The sequence below is a fragment of the Falco rusticolus genome, chromosome 1 (assembly GCF_015220075.1).
Source record: "Falco rusticolus isolate bFalRus1 chromosome 1, bFalRus1.pri, whole genome shotgun sequence".
Classification (NCBI taxonomy): Eukaryota; Metazoa; Chordata; class Aves; order Falconiformes; family Falconidae; genus Falco; species Falco rusticolus.
The window spans coordinates 88,859,544-88,882,127 of NC_051187.1; the positions used below are offsets into that span (position 1 = coordinate 88,859,544).

Below are 22,584 nucleotides of genomic sequence, written 5' to 3' on the forward strand. Positions count from 1 at the left end.
GTTGAGGAAGAGCCTTGCTGGGGACATGGAGCCAGGCACAGAGCAGCCCGGCGTGGCTGGGTGACCCTGCAGGATCGGCTCCACTTTACCTGTCCCAGTGCTTCCCATCCCAGTGATTCCTTCCAGGAAGAGTCAGCCTTTGGGTTTGTGCTTCAGGTTGCGCACAGCCCCTCGCTGTTTATTTCAAACAAAAAGAAACACAAAGGGGGTTCTCTTTTTTTTTTTTTTTTCTTTTTCTTTTCTTTTCTTTTTAAATGAAGGACCAGCCCAGCCCAGCCTTCCCCTTTGCCAGGACTGCTGTTTGCTGTTAGCACCCAGCAGCACCGAGTCCTTCCTGCTGCTTGCCAAACGCCAGCATCACTCCTTTCACCCCATCATCGCTCTAGTCCCTGCCCTCACTGCCTTTGTGCACCCTGGGTATCAAGCCCAAGGCGCCCTCTTTCCTCTTACTCATCCTCCCCAGCAGCTCCCCTCTCCCGTTCTGCTGGGGCCCGGCTGCCCCCTGAGCACCAGGACCCTCTCCCTGCTTGTGCCACAGGCATGGGCAGGATGCCGGGGCTGTGGCAGCCGCTGCCTGTCCTCCTTGGGCACCGAACAGGAACCTGCCAGGTCCATTTTCAATCCTTTCCAGCCGCTCCACCACAGCTCAGGGCCATGCCAGGGCTGGTTCCTCCCCCTGTGATGGCCGAGCCCTCACACTGGCACCAGCCGTTTCCCTTCGAGCAGTGCAACCTTTTTATTGCAAAATTACAAAACATGTGTGTCCAAACCCCCGCCGCCACATGCAGAGAGTCTCTCTGTCCCGGAGGGGGGGCTATGACTAGAAGACATGGGTGTAGAAGACATCCACGTTGCCGGTGAAGTCCAAGGGCAGAGCCTGGTCGATGCTCCTGGCGCCCAAGCGGGCCCCCCCCAGTGCTGAGGAACGCTTCAGCTTCAGGAGGCTGAACCGGGAGAAGTGGCTGGGGGCCTCCCCCCGCGCCTGTGCCAGGATGCGGATGAACCCTGGCGGGGGGACATGCAGGGTTGGGGTTACAGGGGACTGCAGGACACCCCCTGCCAGCAGCCCCCATCCCTCTACTCACCTGCCTGCATCCTCTCCCAGCTGTTCCAGACAGAGCCCACGCAGATGATGGGCAGCCCCAGCTCCCCCAGGAACAGGCTCTGGGAGGGGGCAGTGGGTGAGAGGTGGCTCCGGGACCCCCCCAACCTGCCACATCCCCATCCCCGTCGGCTCTCACCGTGTCAATTTTGGGCAGCACGGCAACGACATGGCGAGCCAGGACCTCGCCAGCTTTGTCAAAGATGTGGCAGCACAGTGGGTCCCCAGCCTGGGCACCTGGGGCGGGGGGGTGGGACAGGGGCCTGGGACCCCCCTGCACCCCCGGGGCTTGCACCCAGCTACCACAAGCCAGGCTGGGCTGCGTGGGGGGAGTGATGAGGATGGAGGGTGCACAGGGCAGAGATGGGGTCTGGGGAGCTGTGCCAGTGAGGGTGACAGTCGCCAGGCGGGGACCAAGGGTGGGATGCCCCATCCGGCCCCTTCCACCTGTGCTCCCCTGGGGAAGGGGCTTCCCTACCCTCCGCCAGCTTCTGGCAAAATCCTGCAAACTTGGACTTCTCGAAGGTGCGGTAGAGATGTGTCAGAAGGCCCATCCTGTCAGAGACCTGCAATGCCGGGAGCGGTGGGGAAACCCACTGGTGAGCCCCACATCCCAGCTGTCAGCACCGGGACCCCTCGGGACCCCACCATCCTATCCAGAGCCCCCAGGACCCCAATGTCCCAGCCCAGAGCCCCCAGGAACCCACCATTCCACCTGGAGCCCCTGGGACCGCATCGTCCCAGCCTGGAGCCCCTGGGATGCCAGTGGCCCAGTCCAGAGCCCCTGGGACCCATCATCCCACCCCTGAGCCTCCAGGACCCCAATGTCCACCCAGAGCCCCTGGGACCCCAATGTCCCACCCAGAGCCCCCGGGACCCCACTGTCCTGCCCAGAGCCCTGGGACCCCACCACCCCAGCATGCAGCCTGCAGTATCACCCAGACCCCCCAACCCCGGTGTGCAGCCTAGAGCCCCCCCGCCCCCCAAGGACCACTCCCAGCAGCACCTGGAAGTAGTCAAACATGGCCTGCTTGATGTAGCTGACATCGTGGGGTGGCACCTCCAGGTTGTCCATGCAGTCGAACACCATCTTCACAGCCTGGTGCGCGATCCAGTATGCTGCAGAGGGAAGGTGGAGCTGGCTGAGACCCCCCCCGGTGCCCCCCCCCCGCCTCACACCCCCCAGCCTCACCTGAGCCTTCATCACCCATCATGTGTCCCCAGCCACCGCAGCCCGTCTCTGAGCCGTCGGGGTTGATGAGTTTGCAGTTGGAGCCAGTACCTGAGATCAGGACGATGCCACCTGCGGGGTCAGAGCCGGTGGAGGAGAGGGGGACACATGCTGTCACCACCCTGCCCTACACCTGGACGTCCCCTTTGCCATCGCCCTGGGGCTGGCTGTCCCTTACCGCGGTCGGTGGCGGTGGCCATGGCCCCAACGGCATCAGTGGTGATGCAGTAGCTCTGGCTGAGGTCGGGGAAGCGCCGGCGCAGCTCCTCCACCAGCTTGGCGATGGCATCCTTCTGGTCACCGCCGCTGAGGGACAGCCCCTGCCCCACGCCGGGGTTCCCTGTCACCGCCAGGGGGGACACACGGAGCCGCAGCATCCCTGGGGAGGATGCTGGTCCCAGGGGAGTGCGGTGGGGGAGACAGGAGGCTCACCAGCGAGCGGAGGGGGATGTGGGGGTCGATGCCAGCTTTGCTCTTGGCCTCACGGACCATCCGCTCGATCCTCTCCAGGCACTTCTCGGAGCCGATGAGCTGGGATGGGGGACACACACTGAAACCAGCCCCCAACCCCTCCATCCCTGGGGGGTCCCACATGGCAGAAAAAGCTTCGCCACTGGCCTCGAGCTGCCGGCAACACCCCAGCACCTTCTCCAGGGGCTTCATCCCACCCAAGCACCTCGAGGACAACCTCAGCCAGCCCCCTCCCCCTTATCCTGCCCTCCCCGCGGCCCGTGTCACCCCTCCGGGCTGGGTATGGGGATGTCCCCCAGCTCACCCAATGGTTCGTGCAGGGTCCCTCCACCTCGGCCAGGATCCGGCCATCTCCGGAGACCAGCACCACCCTGGAGTGGGTGCCCCCTCTGCGGGGAGACCAGGGGACACACTGCCACCACTGCCCCGTGTGCCTCCCACCCCCAAAGCGGGCAGGGGGTGCAGGGGACCCTCGCTCAGCCCAACACCCCAGCTCTACAACCCCCCCGGGGACCCACTGCAGCCCCTAACCCAGCCTTCGGGGTGCTGCGATCAAGATGGGGGGTCCTGGGGGGGGGCTGCTGAGCTCCCATCCTGCCCCACTGAACTGGGTCCCTGCCCCCCCGCCCCGACTCCCCCCTTCCAGGCTGGGGGACCCGGGGGGCAGGGGGGCTCGGGGAGGGGGAGTCCGGCTGCAGCTCCCCCCCCGGTCTGGGGATAGCCGGGGGTCTGGGGACACGGGATGCAGAGCCCCGGGGGGACCCCCCACCCGTGGGCGGCCCCTCACCCCTCCACGCCGCCGAAGACAGTCGCCATCGGTGCCGTGCCAGGCCTCGCCCGTGGCCGCGCCCCTTCCCCGCCTTGGCCCCACCCCTGGCCCTACGCGCCCCGGGTCCCTCTGCCGCCCCGCCAACCCCCGCCCTCCCCGCACCGAGCCCCGGCGCCCGTGGAACGGGGACAGGGGACGAGGGCCCGATATCCGGGGGCTACGGGGGTCAAGCGTGTCACACCGGACCACGCAGGACGCAGCCCTGAGTGCCCACGCGGGACACAGCTCCACGCACACGCACAGCCCCCCCCCGTCCCCGGGACACAGCCCCACGTACACGCACAGTCACACACACACACACACACACACACACAGAGCCCCCCCCCGCCACACACACACAGCCCCACGCACACGCACAGTCTCTCTCTCACACACACACACACACACACACACACAGAGCCCCACACACACACACAGCCCCACGCACATGCACAGTCTCTCTCTCACACACACACACACACAGCCCCACGCACACACACACAGCCCCACGCACACGCACAGTCTCTCTCTCACACACACACACAGAGCCCCACGCACACACACAGTCACACACGCACACACAGAGCCCCCCCCCACACACACAGCCCCACACACACGCACAGTGTCTCTCTCTCTCACACACGCACACACACAGCCCCACGCACACACAGTGTCACACACACACACACACACACAGAGCCCCACGCAGACGCAAAGCTCCCCCCCCGCCCCCCCCGGAACACAGCCCCACGCACACAGCCCCCCACTGTGGATAACTGACTAGCTGAAAAGGGTCACATAGACATAGTCCAGCTGGCTGGACAAAAATGCACATCGCTCTCAGCTTATCTGAAGTAAAGCAAAAATACACTGTCCTTGGCTGTTCTTGTTACGCAGTAACAGGAAGATTTCGGTGGGAAAAGAAGGTTACAGGTGGGAACAGAAAACTACAGAAGAGAAACTAGGGGCGGGCTTGGTATTTAGGCAACTAACCAATAATGAGCTTAACTTTTGTAATATGTATGAGCTAATTATAACAAGGCATAAAAGGTGACTGTAAGGGACAATAAACGAAGTCTGCTGATCACTCATATTGAGCGACTGCGTCTTCCCTCCGTCGCAGCAAATGGCGCCCGAACAGGGACCCTAGAGAGGGCTGAACCTGCGAGCCACGGTTCGACGGAGATTCGGGTACCGGTGCTGAAAGCAGCGCAGGAGGCGGAAGGGCACAGTCCCCGCGCCCGGGAGCACCTACAGAGGGTCCCGCCGGCCACGCGTCGCCGAAGTCTCGCAAAGGCTGCAACAGCGCTGACGAAGGTATGGAGAGACAAGCGACGTATGATTCGCTCATATGCTTTTTAGAAAAGCGGAGCGTTCAGGACATAGATTGTAAAAAGGAATTACTCGGGTTATTAGCGTATGGGATAGCATCCGGGACCCCCGCGGCAGCGGCGAGCGGCGCGCAGCCCGGCAGGCCCCTTCCCGGCCGCGGTTTCTCTCCGAGGCGGCACCCCCCCACACCCCCCCCCCTCCGATCGGCGCCATGGCGATGCAAGCGGCCAAGCGAGCTGACATCTGGCTGCCCCCAGAGGTCAATCGGATCCTTTATATTCGGAACCTGCCGTATGAAATCACAGCGGAGGAAATGTATGATATTTTTGGGAAATACGGACCTATTCGACAAATCAGAGTTGGAAACACTCCTGAAACAAGAGGAACAGCTTAAGCTTCTGAAGGAAAAATACGGAATTGAGTACAAACCCACCAAAAAAAGTGCTTCAGATGTCCCCTACAAGAAATGGGTTTCTGCCTTGAACTAGCAAACATCTCTGTGCTTAAAGAGAAACCTTTTTGCCTTGATGGAGATAATTTATTCTGTATTCTGTATTTATGCTGTATTCTGAATGTGGAAATTGGTTGGGACTAGGAGGCTGGCTTAAGGGCATTTTGCAAACGGGATTATTATTTTTGATCGTTATTGTAATAATAGTTTCTTGATCAAAACCAGCCAACACTATTTGTAAGCATTAGGCATATCTGAAGAGAATGCCTTTATTTGAATCAGCAGTTAAGGTGTAGTTTAGTCTGATGCTGTGGTTTTATCTGCTTCTGGTGAATTTTTGAAGTGATGAAATCAGAGATACAAGGTATACTAAGAGTTATGAGGTAATAAGGTAATAATCTAAGTAAGCGTGCTGTCTTTTATATCTACAAGTGCAACATGCTTTTATGTAGCAGAGAGAAACTTTGACAATAATGTTGCTTGAGCGAGATGTGCATGTGACAACTTGGGAAAAGGGATATCACAACTGGAGTGCAACAGTGTTTCTATGTCTGGCAGAGTGAAATCTTTCAAGACCTGAGTTTAGACAGTCTAAAATAAATTGTTAGTATTCAGAAAACCCATCTTAGGCCTCTTTTGCTTACATAGTGTTATGGAAGTCAACTGCTATTGTAGAGAATTAATGATTTTTTAATACATATTAACGAATACTACTATTTTACCTTGAGGCAGTTGAGTGAGAAATACTCACGTGTAGCATTTGAGGGAATGTCAGCATAAATCGCACTTACAGTAAGACTGCATTTTTAATTACTGTACTCGTTAAGATTTGATGATGCCATAAGGCTAAGGCCTTATATCACAGATTGGTTCTGAACTAAAAGGTGTGTGCACATGTAGATATGCACATTTGTGTTATTTTCCTTAATTGGCTACAAAATAATATAATTAGGTTGGGGACTAGATCTTGGGAATTTACCTATTATACTTCTGTTTGTTAAGGAACGTGCATAACACAGCACCCATGTAGGCTTGGCTTGTGGCATAGTTGTCAAATTTAGCATAGACATTCAGACAGATAAGCAACGTACTCTTCTTGTGTGTATCACCTACAAGCCATTATGGCTTAGTGTGTAAATCTGTATGTAACTATTGAAAAATCCACTTATGAATGTATATAGCTTAGAACTAATTTTTCCCCTTTGTTAATTCTTTGATATCAATGAGGAATTCTTCAGAAAATGTATGGACTGGTTGGTTGCATAAAGGCAGTTGTTATTTGGACAGAAAATTGTTAATGGTCAGGGATTTTCCACTAAAATATTTGCAAATATTCCTAGTCAAACATCAGTTTGGTTTCTTTTTGGGTTTTGAGCTTGCATTAGTCCATGTTCAGAACTTTAAAATTACCTTTGAATTTTTTAAACTTTTTATATCACTGGAACAGAAAGAGCATCTAAATTAAAGCTTCAAGCTAACTTTATTTTTCAAGTATTTCAGGAATTATACTTCTGAACTGAGATTTTATAAGTTGGCTGTGTATTTTCCTGTGTTAAAATGCTGTTATTGAAAATGGTCAACCAAGCCTATGTCGCCCAAAATAAAAACGGGGGAATTGTGGATAACTGACTAGCTGAAAAGGGTCACATAGACATAGTCCAGCTGGCTGGACAACAATGCACATCGCTCTCAGCTTATCTGAAGTAAAGCAAAAATAACTGTCTTTGGCTGTTCTTGTTACACAATAACAGGAAGATTTTGGTGGGAAAAGAATGTTGCAGGTGGGAACAGAAAACTACAGAAGAGAAACTAGGGGCGGGCTTGGTATTTAGGCAACTAACCAATAATGAGCTTAACTTTTGTAATATGTATGAGCTAATTATAACAAGGCATAAAAGGTGACTGTAAGGGACAATAAACGAAGTCTGCTGATCACTCATATTGAGCGACTGTGTCTTCCCTCCGTCGCAACACCCCACCCAGGCACGCTGTGGGATCTGGATCAGACCAAAAGGGGGCTCCCACGGGGACCAGCCCCAGCGCGGGGGTCCCCCCCCCAACCCCCTCAGCCATCACCCTCATCCTGGTGCCGGAGAACAGGTCTGCGGGCCAGGAGCCACTGTAACACCGGGGTCCCCCTCTGCCCCCAGCCCCTGGCGTGGGGGGCCAGGGCCAGCAACTCAGGCCCCCTCACCACGAGAGGAGACCCCTTCCCCCCGTTAGCGCATCGCTCCTGAGCGGGGGCAGCTGTCAGCTCCCATCCGCACAGCGAGTGGCAGAGGCAGCTGAGCCCCCCCCCGGGCGCCGCGGCCCCCACTGTGGGTGACAGCGGGTGATAGCTGCCGTGCCCCGGCAGTGCTCCCATGCAGGGGCTGGGGGCGGGGAGGGATGAGGGTGGTGGGGGGAATTGGGGGATGGGGGGACAGGCGGGGGGACAGAGGACGGAGGGGACCAAGGGGAGGGTGAATGGCAAGGACAGACAGTTGGGGAAAGTGCCAGGGTTAGAGGGGTAGGTGGATGGACGGATGGGTGGAGGGGTGGAGGAGTGGAGGGATGGACAAACGGATGGAGAAGGCAGAGAGATAGAGGGATGGACAGACGGATGGAGAATATGGAGCAGTAGAGGGATTTACGGATAGACAGAGAAGGTGAAGAAGGTGGAGGGACAGAGGAATGGGTAGACGGATGGAGAAGATGGAGGGATGGACAGGCAGATGGATGGGCGGATGGATGGAGAAGATGGAGGGATAGAGGCATGGACAGATGGACTGATGAATGGAGAAGGTGGAGGGGTGGATAGATAAAAAGGATAGAGGGGTGGATGGCTGAGTGGATGGAGGCAGAAGACAGGCAGGCAGATGGGTGTGGATGGATGGATAGAAGGATGGATGGAGGTGAAGAGGCAGATGGATGGAGAAGATGGAGAAGATGAAGAGCTGGATGGCTGAGAAGTTGGATAGATGGATGGATGGATGGATGGATGGATGGATGGATGGATGGATGGATGGAGGGATGGATGGATGGATGGATGGATGGGTGGAGAAGACAGAAGGGCAGAGGGATGGGGTGGCTGGAGAGACAGGGAAGGTGGATGGCTGAGCGGATGGATGGGTGGGCGGGTGTATCAGAATGGAAGGAGTAGGTGGGGGAAGATGGGTCGGGTAGGAAGAGGTGTAGGAGGGAGCCCAACAGGGTGGGGATGGTTGGACAGGGATGAGTGGAGGGGAGAGTGGCCCACTGTGGGCAGGAGGCTAGTTCCAGCCCAGCAGGACACACCAGGCCATCCCACACATGGCCCAGCAGCACTGCTGCTGCCAGGGGTTCCCTGGTCCCGGGGTACCAGGATGGGGACACCATTGGAGCGGCCAGCCAGAGACTGAAGTCAGCTCTCCCCTTTGCCTGCTGGCTCCAGCCCTTCTGGGGGTCCTCTGTGCCATGGGGCACCGGGTGAGACCTGGGGCTGGGGGTCCCTCCTTCCTAGCAGGGACCCTCCTTCCTAGGGCTGGGGGGTGCCCTGTGGCCATGGGGTGCTGCAGAGGGACATGATGGGACAGGGACCATGGCCACTCCACTCTGCATGGCTTGGGAGATGAATATGCTTGGGGGCATCCACATCCTTCCCAAGAATATTACACGGTGGGGAACACTGGGGGGCTGTGGCTGGGACCCCCCAAGGCCAACACCAGGTTAAGGGAGCACCAGGGTCACAAGGGAGCCCCCCAAAATATCCCCAGCTACCCCAAAGATGGGATGGAGACAAGCGGCAGGGGAAGGGTTAAGCTGCAGTGTGTGTGTGTGTGTGTGTGTGTGTGTGTGTGTGTGTGTGTGCAGCCCCTGAGCCCACCGCCCTCATGCCCTCATTAAGTCCTGGTGGCACCAGGCTGTCTGGGGACAGCGGGGACAGGGGACCGGACCCACTGCCTTTGTCTCAACTTGTGGTAAAGTTTGAGCGGAGCCAGCGGCAGCTGCCGAGGGGCCGGGAGCTGCGGGTGAGTCCGTGGGGTCGTGGCGTGTGTCCCATGAGGCCCGTGGGATGGGACATCGATGTCCCCGCGTGGGCTGGATGCCACCCTCAGTGGCAGGGAGCCGGTGGGGTGATGCCGGGAGCACCCCGACTGCATCCCTCCAACTGGCTGGGGGACGGTGACTGGAGGGCAGTGGACCCCAGGACCTCCTGACCCTGTCCCCAAACTTGTCACCTCCCTGGCTGGACTGAAGCCCAGGCACGTGGGAGGTGCGTGTGCCCCACACCGGCTTGGGGTAAGACACGGTGATTTAGGGTTTGCGGGCAAACAGGCAGTCAGTCCCCCCAGTTCCTCCACTGCAGCCCTCCACAGACCCCCAGAAATGGGGTGCAGGAGCCAGGAGTGCTCCGGGGGATACCCTGATGCCAGCGGACCCTGGGCATCCCCGGTGGCTCCATCCCCGAAGCCGCCGTGGGTCTGGGGCGTGGGGAGAGCGAGCGAGGGCACCAGGGTGGAGGGAGGACCTTGGCGTGCGGGGACATGGGCTGAGCCCCGCTTCGTTAGCTCGGGCTCAGCCCTGCTTCGTTAGCTTGCCTGAGCCCACTTCATCAGCTCAAGCATCCCGTGGGTGCCGGGGTCACCCGCTGCTGTGCAGGACCCAGCTCAGGAGGCAGAGGAGGGAGAGGTGGGAGGAAGGCCCCGCCGTGGTGACCGGGAGCTGGTTTATTCTGCTCTGCTGCCCTCGGCGCCAGCATGGAAGTGCCGATCTTGGAGGGGCTGAGATATATTTCGGGGGTCTGGATCCATCCTGCTGCCGGTGGGTTGGGAAATGGTCCACGGTGGTGGGTGGGTTGGGTGCAGTGCTGAGCTGGGGTCTGGGGCCAGCACTGGGTTTGTCCCAGGGACACTCTGCGTGGAGGAAGAGGCTGGTGAGCAGCGAAATGGGGCTTGGGGTGGTGGTGGGATGGGGTCAGTGGCTGCAGAGGGGCTGGATGCTGTGCTGTGGCCAGGCAGCCCTTGGGATCGGATTTGAGGTGACCTGGGAGCACCCACCCTGAGCAGCTGACTCCTCGAACCTGTTCCCATCCCGGCACAGTGGTGCCAGGGCTTCAGTGCCTCCCGGTGTGGTCTGGCACAGCACGGGGCCACCTCTGTGCCACCGGCACCAGGAGCAGTGGGACAAGGCGCCGGCCAGGAGAGCTCTGGGAGCGCAGAGCCCCGGACATGCTGGTGAAGCGGGCCCTGTCCGTCTGTCCTTCCTTGCGCCCGGCCACCTTCCCCTGGCTCCGTAACCCCGCTCCCTTCCCAGAGGTGCCGTCTGTGCGGTAAGTTCTGTATTGTGCATTCCCACAGAGTCCATCCATCTGTCCATCTGTCCATTTGTCCTCCCATCCATCCCTCCATCCTCCATTCCTCGGTCCCTCCATCCTTCCACTGCTACATCTCTCCATCCCTCCCTCCATCCATCCTTCTGCCCCTCCATCATTCCGCCCCTCCATCCCTCCATTCCTCTGTCCCTCCATCCTCCCACCCCTACATGCCTACATCCCTCCCTCCATCCCTCCATGCCTCCATACTTCTGCCCCTCCATCCCTCCCTCCATACTTCTGCCCCTCCATCCCTCCCTCCATCTTCTGCCCCTCCATCCCTCCATCCTTCCATCCTTCTGCGCCTCCATCATTCCACCCCTCCATCCCTCCCTCCATCCCTCCATCATTCCACCCCTCCATCCCTTCATTCCTCTGTCCCTCCATCCTTCCACCACTCCATCCCTCCATTCCTCCATTCCTCCTTCCATCCATCCTTCCATCCATCCCTTCATCCCTCCATCCATCCCTCCATTCCTCCATCCCTCCACCCTTCCACCCCTCCATCCCTCCATTCTTCCACAGCTCCATCCCTCCACCCTTCCATCCCTCCCTCCCTCCAACCCCCCACATGTTTCCAGCCCCGCTGCCTGCCCAGGGGACAGGCTGATGGCAAGCTGTCACAACCGCAGGACTGTGGCTGCGCTCTGCCACCTTCCACCCAGACACCTGCAGGGGGGACATGGAGGTGACCACTGGAAGGGCACGGGCACGGGCCGTGGCAGGGGCCATGGGGAAGGGTCCAAGCTTGAGCAGCCGCTGTGGGGCTGTGGCACCGGGGACACCCAGGGTGGCCCCCATGGCACTGGGGGGCTGCCGCATGTTTTGAGGAGCAGCGGCAGCTCCGAGGGCTGGGGCTGAGCACAGCGATGTGCTCCTGACATTTCCACCTGGGAATGTCACCCATGTCCATCGCCCACAGAGCCCACCTTGCCTCTGTGCACCACGCTCCCACCTTCCCCGGTCAGCTGCGGTGGGGTGGGGACAGGGATGGGGACAGGGACAGGACAGGGACAGCGATGCAGATGGAATGGGGATGGGGAGGGGGGTGGTGACCGGGATAGGGAGAGGGATAAAGGTGGGGTTAAGAGGCGGGTGGGGATTGGGACAGGGACAGGGAAGGGGAAGGGGATGGGGACAAGGACAGGGTTGGGGACAGGGACAGATCCTGGCTCCCCCCATGCATGGGGAGATGCCCTTCAACAACCTGATGCTGAGTGGGTGTCCATCACCAGCAGGCCGGACCCCCACCCCCTGTCCTACACCAGACCCCCCTCCCACCCTCCAAGCACTTTTGCCAGCTTAGCATTTCCCACGCTGATGTCCCCCCCCCTCCAGCCCCAGCTCAGCCCCGGCACAGGGGTCCTGGTGCTGGGTGGGGGGATCTGGACCACGGAGCTGCTTCGCAAGAGGCAGCGCATTAGCGGGGGCAGAGGGCGGCTGAGCTGCTGGACGCCGCTCATTAAAGCTGATCTGTGCCTCGCTAATTGATATTATTACAGGGCAAGGCTGGGGAGCGGCAGGGGCAGGATCCCCCGGGACAGGGGCACCCCGAGGCCACCCTGGGGCTGGGTGCCTTTGAAGCACCATTTACCACCTTCCCACATCCCCGTGCCTCAGTTTCCCCATCTGTAGGAGGGGCACACGCGTGCATGAGCCTGCACCGGCCGCGCGGCCGTGCACACACGCGTGGGAAGGCGTGTGCTCACACGGCGGGGGGCTGCACGTGGCTGCCTACACACACGGCCCCCGCCTGTGCGTCAGCCCCCAGGGATGGCGGGGGGACGGGACTGTCTGCGGGGCCCCCCCCCGTGTCCCCCCGTGTCCCCTGGCTGGCTGGTGGGCGGGTGGCTCCCAGCGTGGCCACGCTGGCCGGCGGCAGAGGCGCACGCCTGACCTAGTTAGCTCCCACTCCGGCAGCCGGCGGGGCTGGGCTCTGAAAATGAGTTAATAAACTCCAAAGGAGGGATTTTTCCGGCTCACAGGAGGGATGTAAAGCCGGGCTGGCGTCACCCGGCTGGCGTCACCAAGCTGGTGTCATCAACTGCCCACAGCCTCCCCGGGCATGGCACTGCTGGCTGAGCCACTGAGGTGGTGGCAGCTGGGGGTCCCACAGTGCTGGGGGGGAACGGGACAGGACACAGCCCTGCACCCTGCTTCCCAGGGCAGAGCTGGTCTCCGTGCACCCGTGGGGGTCTGTGCTGGGCATCTCCTGGTGCTGAGCCCTGAGTCGGTGGCAGGAGCGAAGTCTCAGAGTGTGATGCTGGGGTGCAGGAGGGTGTCCCCTAAAAAAGCCCCTTCTTGCCTTGATGGGTGCAACACCAGTGTGGGATGGGCAGGGGGGTGCTCAACCCCATACTAGCCACCTGAGAATCCCCACCCCCTCGCCATGGCAGGGAACGCCCACCATCTGGCGTGGCAGGGGGGGATTTGAGGGACAATCCAGGAGATGAGAGCCCACAGGTGATGCCGGCTCTGCCACCTCCGGCTTTGCATCACCATGCAGACTGGCATGGGTGCCTGGGCACCTAGGCTGGGTGCTCAGCGTGATCAGGGGCTCAGGCAGACCCCGACCCACCTAATCCCCTGCTGGCCCCAAGCCCCTGGCCCCCTGCCGCCCCAGCAGTCATGGGCCAGGGTCACCAATGGGGATTCATGGTCATCGGTGGGCCCCTGGTCCTCCCACAGCCCCTGTGGCCATGGGGAGGAAGCCCAGGTTGTCCCCTTGTTCCCCCCAGATCCCACGGCGTGGAGCAGGGCAGAACCCTCCTGCCTGCCCCACTCATGAGGGTGCCGTGGGGTGTGGAGGGGGCAAGGGGGTGCCGTGGGGATGCTGTGGGGTGCTGCATCGGCACCCTGCCACTCGAGTGCTGGTGTGCTGGGAGATGCTAGGGTGCTGGATGGGTGCTGATGGGTCAGATGGGTGCTGGTGTGCTGGATGGGTGCTGGTGGGCCAGATGTGTGCCAGTGTGCTGGACGGGTGCTTATGGGTCAGATGGATGCTGGCCGGTGCTGGTGTGTGCTGGATGGATGCTGGTGGGTCAAATGGGTGCTGGTGTGCTGGATGGGTGCTGGTGCACAGCTGTGCCACGTGGGTGCTGGCATGCAGTGGGACACTGCGTGTGCAGCGCGATGCTGTGCATGCAGTGGGAGGCCATGCGTGTGCCCTGGGGTCACAGCGCTGCAGGCCACACTGCCCCCAGGGCACTGGCACCCCCTACGTGCTGTGTGGGGCATTCATGGGTGCTGGTGTGTGCAGGATGAGCCCCAGCACCCGTTGCCCCCATGGGGGGCTCCGTAGGAAGGAGGGGACCCGAGGCAGAGCTGGGGGGTGACGATGCCCCGGCACTGTGCCCATGTCCCCGCACCGAGGGCTGCCAGCCCCAGGGCCAGGCTCAGCAGTGTCACCAGTGGGGCACCCACTGCGTGGGTGTCCTGGGTGCCCTGCAGAGAAGCCACTCCAGGAGCTTCCTGTTGTGTGTCCCTGCCAGCTGGGAAACTAGAGGGCAGTCCAAGCTCGGGAGAGCCTGGGTTGGTAAGTGGCTGCTGAACACCCCGCCGAGGGGAGACAGGACCCCCAAAACCCAGCTGGAGGCAAAAGGCAGGCACGAACACTCCACAAGTGAAGGGGAGAGGGGCAGGAGATGGAGCAGAGAGGGCTGTGAGGGATGAGGAGCATCCCAGGGCCAGGGGAGCACCCCAAATCCAGGTGGGAACATCAAAGCCTCCCCCAGAGCCAGGGGAGCACCACAAATCTGCATGGGAACCTTAAGGCCAGAGGAGCACCCCAAATCCAGTGAGAATCCCAGGGCCAAAGGAGCACCTGAAATCCAGATGAGCATCCCAAATCCAGGTGGGCACCCCAAGGCTGGGGAAGCACCCCAAGCCACAGATGCTTTCACCACCAGGGAGCTGGGGATCATGGGGCACTGGGAGCTGGGGCCATGGTGGGCGGCCCCTTGCACTCCCCAAGTGGTGGCTGAAGTCTCCTCCTGGGGGTCCCTGAGGCACAGCACCCCACAGCACACAGCCAGGGTAGTGGTCCCTGGGCCGTCTCACCAGCCCTGCCAGGCTTTTGGCCACCTCCTCTGCCCCTGTGGGGTCCCTCTGGGAGGAACCACCATGGACTGGGGACCTTGGTGGCACTGCATGGGACCTGTATGGGGCAGGAGCATGGGGGCTCCTCCTGTACTGCCCCATGGGGACACACTGGGCTCCGTTAGAACCCCATGGGGTCATGCTGGGCTCTCCTAGAACGCCATGGGGACCTGCCGGGCTCCTCTGACACCCCATGGGGACGCACTGGGCTCCCCTAGAACCCCATGGGGTCACGCTGGGCTCTCCTAGAACCCCATGGGGACACAGTGGGCTCCTCTAGAACTCCACAGTGATGTGCTAGGCTCCCCTAGATCCCCACATTAATGTGCTGGGTTCCCCTAGAATGCCATGAGGGTGGCTAGACTCCCCTAGAACCCCACAGGGACATGCTCAGCTCCCTGCCACCGCATGGGGATGTGCTCAGCTCCCTGCCACCCCACAGGGACCTGCTGGGCTCAGCTGGGGTGCGCTGGATTGATGCTGGGGCGGGGGAGCCAGTTCACAGGTGGCTGGGGTCGGTATATCACACTGGTACCTATAGCTTCCATACCTCCCCATCCCACCGGCACTCCTAACGCTGCTCCTACCTCACCCCACTGCCTCTCCCCTCCCTGAGATGCAATGATCGGGGGGCGCGGGGTGCCCCCCACCCGGGGGTGCCCCCAGCGCCAGCCGCTGAGCGGAGCTGAGCTGACAGGCTCACATGGCACAGTCCCCAACTGCGTTGCATTCACAGTTCGGGGAGCACGTCAAGGCTAAGGGGAGCTGACAGAAAAACCTTTACTGGAACAAACGGGAATATAGTATCAGGCAAGGCTGACCGGAGCGTGAACCACAGCCCAACACGGAGCAAATTAGCATCAACCAAAATAGCAGGCAGCTCCGGCCGCTGATGTGCGAAGTACCAAATGCAACTGGCCTGTCAGGCTGCATCAGGGCAGGGATGCATAAGGAATGGGGCTTGGCCCCGCGCAGCCGCTGCCCCCCTTCCTGCCTGCCCCCCACCAGACCCGGGGGGCGGCGGTGGGGTGTGTGGGGTGTGGGAGGCATCCTGGTGTGGGGAGGTGTGAGGATGGCAAAGGCAAAACCCATGCCTGGGGAGCTGGGGGGGCTGGGAGAACGCCACCAGTGGGGATGTGTGGGGCTTGGGGGGGTGAAATCCCATCCATGGGGATGTGTGGGGTTGGGGAGCAAATCCCACCCATGGGATTGTGTGGGGCTTGGGTGGCTGAAATCCCATCCATGGGGATGCCCAGTATTTGGGCGGCAAAATCCCCTCCGTGGGGCTGTGTGGGGCTTGGGGGGACAAAATCCCATCCGTGGGGGTGCATGGGGCTTGGGGGGTGAAATCCCATCTGTGGGCTTGCTCAGGAATTGGGGGGCAAAATCTCCTCCATGGGGATGCTTGGGACTAGGGGGTGGCAGACAGGATTCATGGGGTTCCACGGCGGAGGAACCCCCACCCTGATCCACGAGGATGAAAAGGGTCTGGTGGGGAGCAAGGAAACCCTGATCCCTGGGGATGCCCAGGGATGCCGGGTGGCCAGGGGAGCAGGAATCGGGGTGCCCTGTGCCACACGGGCAGGGAGCGGGGAGGCAGAGAAGGAGGTGGGGGGGTGCGGGGGTGTGGGAAGCAGCAAAAAGCTCTGTCAAATACATAAAGAGCTTGTAAAGAGAAGGGAAAAAGCCGGTCGCGCCTCCTCCTGGGGTGCTCTCGCACATTACTCGTGCTTGGGTGCCCCAGCAGTGCGGGCAGGGGAGGCAGCTCCCAGCAGGGCATGGAGATGAACTTGGCAGCCATTTTGTTGTTGCATTTTGAACTGGAGAAAAAAAGGGAGGAAAGAAAAAAAAAAACACTCAAAAAAATTAGCCCCCGCGCAGCCCAGCCCCACAGATAGTGTGGGGCCGTGCCCACCCACCCGCTGCAGCACGAAGAGGGGCCCAAAGGCCCTTGCTGGGGTCCCATGGGATCCCCAGGGCCTGTCCAGGCCAGATCCTGCACCCTGGGGTCGGCAGCATGGAGACTGAGCGCTAAGCATCCCCCGAGGCTGCAGGCTCCAGGACAGGGACGTGGTGGCTCCGGGGACCCTGGTGCCGGTGGGATGGGAAACGGGGTGATGCGGGTACTTTGCCTGGGAGCTGCAACCTGGTTGTCCCTGGGTGGGGGTGGCATGGGGGCTGCCCTGTTTGGGTGCCCAGGATGGCCAAGGTGCTTGGGGTCCCCAGCATGCTTGGAGTGCCTGGGCTACCTGGGATGCCTGGAGTCCCCAGGGTGCCTGGGATACCTGGGGTGCCCAGGGTGCTCAGGGTGCCCAGGATGCTTGGGGTGTTTGGGGTGCCCAGGGTGCCTGGGGTACCGTGGGGGCCCAGGATACCTGGGGTGCTCGGGGTGCCTGGTGTGCTCAGGGCCCCCAGGGTGCTCAGGGTGCCAGGGATGCCTGGGGTACCTGGGGTGCCCAGGATGCTTACGGTCCTCAGGGTGCCCAGGATACCTGCAGTGCCCTGGGGTGCATTGGGTACCGAGGGTGCTCAGCACCCAGGCAAGTGGCGAGGGGTGCTGACACTGGCAGCAGTTGCACATTGGGGTGCAAAAGGCAGAACTGCCCCCCTCGCTCCCCGCTCCCCAGCACTCGCTCACAGCCCTGAGCTCGCAGCTCTCGCTCCAGCCGGAGCTTCCCTCGGGAGCGGACAGCTGACAGCTGCCGGCCCAGGCCTGAGCAGACCCTGCAGAAACGGCGGCTCCCCCGAGGGGGAGACAAGGGGGGGTTCACGCGGAAACTGGGAAACCTCAGGCCGGGGGGCACAGGGAGGGGCTGCTGGCTCTGCTGACCACCGCTCCCAGCACGAATCCTGCTAAATCCAGGTGATTGCTTCTCCAAAGAGCTTCCCGGCAGCTTCCAGGGACCGTTTTTTAGCAGATATTTCCAGCACCGGTGTGGAAACCTGCCTGTTCCAGCAAACCCCGGGCGCCGGGCACTAGTTTGGGAAAACCCACATGTTGTTGCAATGGAAAGCGCTCAGCATTGCGGCTGTTTTGGGGCATCGCTGGGGGGAAGCAGGTGCCTTGCACCCTGAACCCCCCGGGATCTGCAGTTGCCCCCCGCCTGCCCTCGGTGCGGGCAGGAGCGTGGTAGGGTGCAGGGGACGGTGTCAGCGGGGAGCGCAGGGATGCTAGGCACTGGGTGATGGGAGACGAGGAGCAGAGGGACTTTCCCAGGGGCCATGGCAGCACCCACCTGCACCTGCACCCCCTTTCCCCCCGCAGCTCCTGGCTGCCTGGGGCAGCACTGGGGCTGGGGTGATGGGCTGGAGCCCCCCATATGGGGGCCGGTGCTCAGTCAGCGAGCCCCCCGGGCCCAGCACCAGGGCCGCAGCCAGTGTCAGGTGTGCCAGGGCCATTAGCACCGGGCTGGCTCTGCCACAGCAGCACCGGGACCGGGGCCTGACCTTCACCACATATACAGTGCACCCCCTGCCCTGTGCACGCAGTCCCCATGCGCATGCACCCCACACATCCCCCGCATGGCCACCCCTTGCACACCCCCTGCACGTACACCCCTTGCACACACACCCCATTGCACATAGACCCCTTGCACACACACGCCTTGCACATAGACTCCTTGCACACACACCCCCATTGCACATAGATCCCTTGCACACACACGCCTTGCACATAGACTCCTTGCACACACACCCCCCATTGCACATAGACCCCTTGCACACACACGCCTTGCACATAGACTCCTTGCACACACACCTTGTACATAGACTCCTTGCACACACACACACCTTGCACACAGACTCCTTGCACACACACCCCATTGCACATAGATACCTTGCACACACTCCATGCACACACCCCCATGCACACACACACCTCGTATACCCCCCGTGCACACACACCCATGCATGCACACCCCCTGCACACTCCCATTACACACACCCCTCTTGCTCACACACACCCACGCACACACACGCCTTGCACCCCACCACACCCCCCCCATGCACACACCCCTGCCCATACACCCCCTGCATCCCCATCCACCTCTGTGGGGCATCAGCGAGGTCTGGGGGGGGCTCAGCGCAGCTGCTGTGGGTGGAGAACCCCCATGGGGTGCTGCAGCCCCCACCCCATCCCCCCAACTCTGTCCTGGGGGCTGGGAGCCGGTGGTGGCCAGGCCAATGCTGCTGCACCCCAAGAATTGTCGGGGTGAGCCCAGAAAAGCCCAGCCAGTCATTGGCTCCATGTCACCCTGCTGGCACCCCGAGCTGGGCAGGGATGGTCACACACCCTGGGGGACCCCGGCATCCCACTCGGCTCAGCCCTGCCCCAAAGAGGGGGTGCTGCCAGGGGCTGCACCCCTACAGGGGCACAGCACAGGGCAACCCACAGTAATAGGTGGGGTACCCTACACGGTGCTCAGGCGACCCTACAAAAACAGCTCAGGGTACACAGCACGGTGCTCGTGCGACCCTACACTAACAGGTCAGGTACACAGCCCGGTGCTTGTGCAACCCTACAATAACAAACAGCTCGTGTGCACGGCACAGTGCTTGTGCAACACTACACAAACAGGTTGGGTGCACAACCTGGTGCTCGTGCAACCCTACAATAACAAACAGCTTGTGTGCATGGCACGGTGCTCGTGCAACCCTACAAAAAAAGGTTGGGTACACAACGTGGTTCTTGTGCAACCCTGCAGTAACAGCTCAGGGGGTACAACCGGGTGCTCATGCATCCCTACAATAACAAACAAGTCATGTATGCAGTGTGGTGCTTGTGCAACCCTACAAAAACAGGTCAGGTACACAACAGGGTGCTCGTTGAGACCCTACAATAACAAACAGGTCACGTGCATGGCATGATGCTCACGCAGCCCCATGGTAACAGCTGAGGGTACACAGCACAGTGCTTGTGCGACCCTACAGTAACAAACAGGTCACATACATGGCACAGTGCTTGTGCAACCCTACAAAAACAGGTCAGATACACAACCTGGTGCTTGTGCAATGCCACAACAGCTCAGGGTGTACAACTGGGTGCTTGTGCAAGCCTACAGTAATAACTCAAGATATGCAGTACAGTGCTCGTGTGACCCTACAATAACAAACAGGTCATGTACACAGCATGGTGCTCGCACAACCCTACGATAACAGGTCGGGTACACAGCCTGGTGCTTGTGCAACCCTACAATAACAACCAGGTCATGTGTGCGCCATGATGCTCATGCAACCCTCCAGTAACAACTCAGGGTGCGCAGCACAGTGCTTGCACGACCCTACAATAACAGCTGAGGGGGTACAACCTGGTGCTCGTGCGACCCTACAATAACAAACATGCTGGTCACATACACGGCACAATGCTCACGCAGCCCCACAGTACCAGCTCAGGGCTGCACCCTGCTTCTCTCGCAGCCCACTGACAACACGGCAGGTAAATAACCCTTTTTCTCGAGCAACCCTACAGTAACAAACAGATCACGTATGTGGCACGATGCTCACATAACCCACAGTAACAGCTCGGGGGTGCACCCAGCTTCTCTCGCAGCACCTGGCAGCGCTGTGGGTAAATAACCCATTTCTCATGGAACCCTCCAGTAACAACTCAGGGGTACAACTGGGTGCCCGTGCAACCCTCCAGTAACAGCGCAGGGGGTACAACTGGGCGCCCGTGCAACCCTCCAATAACAGCTCGGGGTGCACAGCGTGCTGCCCATGCAACCCCACCACAGCCGTGTGCTACAGGCAAATGCAGGAGCTGCCTCCCCCACTGCCCCCTTGCCCACTCTGCCCCCCGCCCCAGCCGGCCCCTGCTCCCCTCCCCAGGGGTCCCCTGGCTCCTGCCCGGTGGAGCAGGGGGCTGAGCTGCACCCCACTGTCCTGGGCTGGAACAGCAACGGTGCCGGAGGAGTGGGGAGATGGGGTGCAGAGGGGTGCAGGAGTAAATGGGATGCAGGTGGATGCAGGGGTGCAGGAGGGATGCAGGGGGGTGCAGGGGGGGTGCAGGGGGTGCAGGGGGATTCAAGGGAGTGCAGAGGGATGTAGAGGGTGCAGGGAGATGCAGGAGGGATGCAGGGGCTGCAGGGGGGTGCAAGAGGGGTGCAGGAGGGTGCAGGACAGATGCAGAGGGATTCAGGGGGGTTCAGGGGGTGTAGGAGGAATGCAGGGGGTGCAGAAGGGATGCAGGGGGTGCAGGAGGAATGCAGGGGGTGCAGGAGGAATGCAGGGGGGGGTTCAGAGAGGTGCAGGGGGATGCAGGGGGATTCAGAGTCATGCAGAGATGCAGAGGGTGCAGGAGGGAGCAGGGGGATTCAGAGGGATGCAGGGGGGTGCAGGGGGATTCAGAGAGGTGTAGGGGGGTGCAGGAGGGATGCAGAGGGATTCAGAGGTGCAGGGGGGAATGCAGGAGGCTGCCAGGAGGGGCACAGGCGGCTCAGGCGGGGGACACCCACCCAGTATATCCCAGTGCGGGTCAGTGCCAGCCCAGCAGCAGCCCAGTCCCGTGCATTCCAATGCAGCCCCACGGCAGCTGGAGGGGAGGGAGAAGCTGGGGGCTGGCCAGGTGTGAGGATGCTGGGGTGGGGGTCTCTGTGAGGTCCCTATACGGGTCTGGGGTCCCTATCCAGGTTGTGGGGTCCCTATATGGGTGCTGGTGTCCCCTATATAGGTGCTGAGAGTCCCTAGATATATTGTGAGGTCCCTATACAGGTTGTGGGGTCCCTATATGAATGCTGGGGTCCCTGTACAGGTTTGTGTGCTCTCTGTGTGGGTACAAGGGTCCCTATACAGGTTGCAAGTCCCCTATATGGGCTGCAAGGGTCCCTGTAGAGCATGGGGGGGTCTGCCTGGGTGACAGAGGGTATCCCTGTGGGTGTTGGAGGGTGAACCTGCCTGTATGGCTGGACAGGGGGTCCCTGTTTAGGTGCTGGGGGCCCTATACATCTGCAAGAGGTGTCCCTATACACATGGGAGGGGATCTCTAATATGGGTGGAAAGGATCTCTATATGGGTTGCAGGGGTCCCTATGCCGGTTTGGAGGGGGGGGTCCCCTGTAAGTTTCAGGGGTCCTCATGCATTTTTGGGGTCCCTATATAGTTTTGGTGGTATCTTTATGTAGTTTGGGGGTCCCTAACGGTTTGGGCATCCCTCGGGGTATCCTGTGGCAGGTGGGGGGCATCCTTGTGGATCAGAGTCCCTATACGGTTGTGGGGGTCTTGTACAGTTGGGGGGTCCCTGTGCAGTTTGGGGGGGGTCCTGTACCGTTTGGGGGTCCCTTATAGTTGGAGGAGTCCCTGCATGGTTGGGGGGGGGGGCTGTATAGTTTGGAGTCCTGTACAGTTCGGGGGGCATCTCGTACAATTTGGGGGTGTCTCTGGAGTTTGAGTAGCTTCTCCGTGTTTCAGGGCCCTGTACGGTTTTGGGGTCTCTGCGCATTCCAGAATCCCTGCACAGTCTTGAGGGTGTCTGTACAGTTTCAGGGATCCCTGTATAGTTCGGGGGTCCCTGCACAATTTTGGGGGTACCAGCATATTCTGGCACTCCTGCACAGGTTTGGAGGGTCCTTGCATAGTTTTGGGGATCCCTGCAGTTTTGGAGGGTCCTTGCACAGTTCGGTGTCTCTGTACAGTTTTGGAGGTCCCTGCACAGTTTTGAGGATCCCTGTACATTTTTGGGGTCCCTGCCACCTTTCGGGGGTCTCAGCACATTCCGGGTTCCTGTACAGTTTTGGGGGTCCCTGCACAGTTTTTGAGGGTCCCAG

General features: G+C 60.4%; 1 protein-coding gene across 2 annotated transcripts; it reads right to left on the minus strand.

Moving 5' to 3' along the window:
* Positions 1-711: 711 nt before the first annotated feature.
* On the minus strand, positions 712-3,650 carry NAGK (N-acetylglucosamine kinase). 2 transcript variants are annotated; one of them, XM_037388499.1, is made up of 10 exons: positions 3,592-3,650; positions 3,109-3,193; positions 2,766-2,864; positions 2,512-2,653; positions 2,295-2,405; positions 2,109-2,221; positions 1,581-1,668; positions 1,242-1,339; positions 1,086-1,164; positions 712-1,005 (listed from the first exon to the last, which is right to left on the minus strand). In XM_037388499.1, exons 1-10 carry the CDS (start codon positions 3,618-3,620, stop codon positions 821-823), a joined length of 1,029 nt encoding a protein of 342 aa, XP_037244396.1. In that variant the 5' UTR covers positions 3,621-3,650; the 3' UTR covers positions 712-820. The 2 variants fall into 2 exon arrangements, with proteins under 2 accessions (XP_037244396.1, XP_037244406.1); XM_037388509.1 differs by lacking the exon at positions 3,109-3,193 and having other exon boundaries at positions 3,592-3,641.
* Between the last annotated feature and the right edge of the window lie 18,934 nt (positions 3,651-22,584).

Bases quoted from the DNA above. Each gene is read 5' to 3' on its own strand.
- NAGK (XM_037388499.1), bottom strand. From the start codon at position 3,620: ATGGCGACTGTCTTCGGCGGCGTGGAGGG. The intron at 2,654-2,765 runs GTGAGCCTCCTG...GGCGTGGGGCAG, and splicing joins ACATCCCCCTCCGCTCGCTG to GGGCTGTCCCTCAGCGGCGG. The intron at 1,669-2,108 runs GTGCTGCTGGGA...CCGGCATTGCAG, and splicing joins CCATGTTTGACTACTTCCAG to GTCTCTGACAGGATGGGCCT.